Source organism: Hydra vulgaris, chromosome 10 (genome assembly GCF_038396675.1).
Source record: "Hydra vulgaris chromosome 10, alternate assembly HydraT2T_AEP".
NCBI classification, from domain to species: domain Eukaryota; kingdom Metazoa; phylum Cnidaria; class Hydrozoa; order Anthoathecata; family Hydridae; genus Hydra; species Hydra vulgaris.
The window spans coordinates 47,474,368-47,477,500 of record NC_088929.1 but is presented as its reverse complement, the minus strand read 5'-3'; the positions used below and the strand labels follow the sequence as shown (position 1 = coordinate 47,477,500).

At 27.1% G+C, this 3,133-nt stretch overlaps 1 protein-coding gene across 4 annotated transcripts in view; it reads right to left on the bottom strand.

The window, feature by feature from the left end:
* LOC100197285 (heterogeneous nuclear ribonucleoprotein L) overlaps positions 1 to 2,874 on the bottom strand; it is a 14,754-nt gene extending 11,880 nt beyond the window's left edge. The window contains exons 1-2 of one of the 4 annotated variants that reach the window (XM_065808184.1): positions 2,743 to 2,874; positions 796 to 1,213 (exon numbers count right to left, since the gene is read on the bottom strand). In XM_065808184.1, coding sequence (XP_065664256.1) covers positions 796 to 1,105 — 310 coding nt within the window. In that variant the 5' untranslated portion in view covers positions 1,106 to 1,213; positions 2,743 to 2,874. Of the gene's footprint in view, positions 3 to 795; positions 1,424 to 2,742 lie in introns of those variants that run through there. The other 3 variants (XM_065808183.1, XM_065808182.1, XM_065808178.1) reach the window with 3 other exon arrangements.
* Positions 2,875 to 3,133: the final 259 nt, after the last annotated feature.

Sequence of the window (3,133 nt, the reverse complement as noted above, 5' to 3'; positions counted from 1 at the left end):
ACACATAAAATTTTAAAATGCATATTAAAAAAAAGGTAGTTTTCAAGGTTCACTAGCAAAAAACCCATGAGAGATCACTGCATAGAGAGAGGGTGATGGACCACTTATACACTAATAGCAGGCATACTGATTTATCATACACAATATCTATATATCTGAGTAACTTGCAAAGTTCAAAATTTAAAAAAATCTGCATATTTTTAAAAAGTTGTGCATAAAATGTGAGCATTAAAAACATTATTTTTTAGATTTTAATTGTTTTAAATTATTTGGGTCCATGAATAATTACAACTTTAAATCAAAAAAATTATTTTACTAAGTTTCCTATATCTTCAAGAGAAAATAAATTGCAAATATAATAAATGTATACAAATTAATTGTAGACATTTTAACATCAGCCAAGTCATAGCTAAAACTTAAAATGGAAGGATTTGAAGTTATAAGTTAAACATTTAGGAATTTAACTTAAGTAATAGAAAAAATTAAAATAAAAAGCATAACCTTTTAATTCTATTAAATCAAATAATAAATAATAGATTTTGCAATTAAATTTCTTTAAATTTATGTACTTATAAAAATATTGTTGAAATAAATTCACGACTAAAATTTCGATGATGCACATTAAATAACGGAACTTCTTTGTAAAATCTTAAAATAATAAGTTTTAAAACTGCCTTGTTTTAATTAAGAAATATATTTTGTTTTTTAAGTTGACCGCAATTAAAACATTTTTTAAAAAAACTGAATTAAAAAAAAAATAAAAAACGAAACGACATTCAATCTTTAGAATTCTACCTTGTCGTGAATTAATTTCGTTGTTGTTGGATCCAAGACGCTTCATTGTAACCAGTTCGTAGTACGCATTCTTTTGTGTTGCAACTCCATAGCGATGTTTAAGAGGAATTATTGAGCGCTGATCATGCACACGGTGATTTCCCACCGATCCAACTGAGATTTTGTTGCTAGACGATTCTGGTGAGCCAAGAGTATATTCAAAAACCGGCTGGCAAGAAAAAAAGTTATGAGATCTTCGAGAATTTATAAGTTCCATGTGCGAGCGATTAAGGATATTTTGATTAGAAAATGATAATATGTCGTTCATCATGTTTTTGACATGCTGAATAAGAAACTATATTGCAAAAATAACGTTCGTTTTTCTTGATTTCGTCGATAGTAAATATAATGATTTCGTCGATAGCAAATTAGTCTGTAACTACTAGTTAAATACTAACAAAAAAAAACCCGCTATATTCTCATACCTTAAAATGTTGATGATTTATTCAGACTTCCTTTTGCATTGATAAAAACTATTGATTAAAACGGTATAAATTCAAAAAAGCTTCAAAACACAAACAAATAATTTATTGGTCCTAGGAATGATTTTAACAGTGAGCAAATTTTCGCGCCACAATTTTACAGATTTATTTTATTATGTCAAGAGCGCGTTATCAGAACGATTCGAATGCGAAAAAAAAATTTAATTTTCAATGAAATTAAAACTCGCTAATTAAAAAACTCTTCTTTCTACGTAATCGTTTTTTTTACTTTTAATTCTCACGGTTATTGAAACTATTTTAAATTTTCCAACGATTGAACGCAATTAAAAGGAAATTCAAAAATCATGAATTTTCTTTAAAAGTTTATACGTAACCTCTGACATTATTTTACTTTGACTTTGGTTATCGAATTTTTAAATACTCGTATTTAATAGTTTTTAAAATCTTTCTAAAATGAAAGTAATTCTAAAATTTTTAGAAAGGTTTAGAATTAATTTCATTATTTCTAAAATTTGTCTAAAAGTTTTGAAAGAAATTTCATTTTAAAGTAACATATTTAATTAAGTATATATATATATATATATATATATATATATATATATATATATATATATATATATACATATATATATATATATATATATATATATATATATATATATATATATATATATATATACATATATATATATATATATATATATATATATATATATATATATATATATATATATATATATATATATATATATATATATATAAATATATATATATATATATATATATATATATATATATATCCAACGTATGACAGTGGCAGAGAAGGAATTGGGGTCCAGAAAATTAAATAAAAACTAGGCTGATACTTTTTTTTTTTTTTTTTTTTTTTTTTTGTTATTCACCTCCTCAAGGCCGAGTAGGCCACTACAGATGAGGAGGCTACTTAATAGTGGTTATAACCCTCTCTCAACTCTATAACTCCGAAACACGAACCTTGACGAACAAGGCCGCTGCGCGGAGAAACAAGTTGAGCGCGGTACTACCAGGGGCGTTGTGAGGATCGAACTCGGAACCTCTCGCTTATAAAGCGAGCGCTTAACCACTACACCACTACCGCATGTTACGTCATGAATACCGCACTTACGTCATGAATCGTGCCATTAAATTATACATAAGTAGAAGACTATTATTACAGTTTTTTTTATTATTATTAAGGTGTAAAAGTAGGTGTTTAAGGTGTAAGAAAACTGGCATCAAACCTCGAACCTCTTAGTTCTGAGCCAGAACTCTAACCAATGCGCCGCGGCTGCTTATTTATAGAAAAAATGGTGGCAGTATGATTATGATAAATATTTGCGCTAGCTTTGTTTTTAACAGCTTTGCTGTTGAATAAAGAAGTAAACGCAAACTGTAATCATGGTTGGTGGGTTATTTCAAAAATACAATCAAAAATACAAGCAGTTACCTCGCCCAGATATGAAGATAAAATAGATGTTTACTGCAATATTTAGCTAGTTGCCTAATTCTTTCAATTTTATTTAATTTTAACACAGAAACTTTGGCAACAGCCGACAGAACATTTTCCGAATTTAAGTTTATAAAAAAAAACATTTTTTCCAATACTATGGAGTACCGTAGTAATTTAGCTTTGTTGAGTATCAAAGCCTCGAGGGCAAAAACGATGTTGCTTATTTGATGTATACATTTGTATCTCGTTATAACGTCTTAATTAAACATTCATGCTAAAATAAATAATCTTCTAAAATTTACTAGATTGAGCTAAAAGTATTTCACTTCAGTTTAATACACATTTTTTATTTAATTGTATACAGATATACAATATGAACGGTGATGTA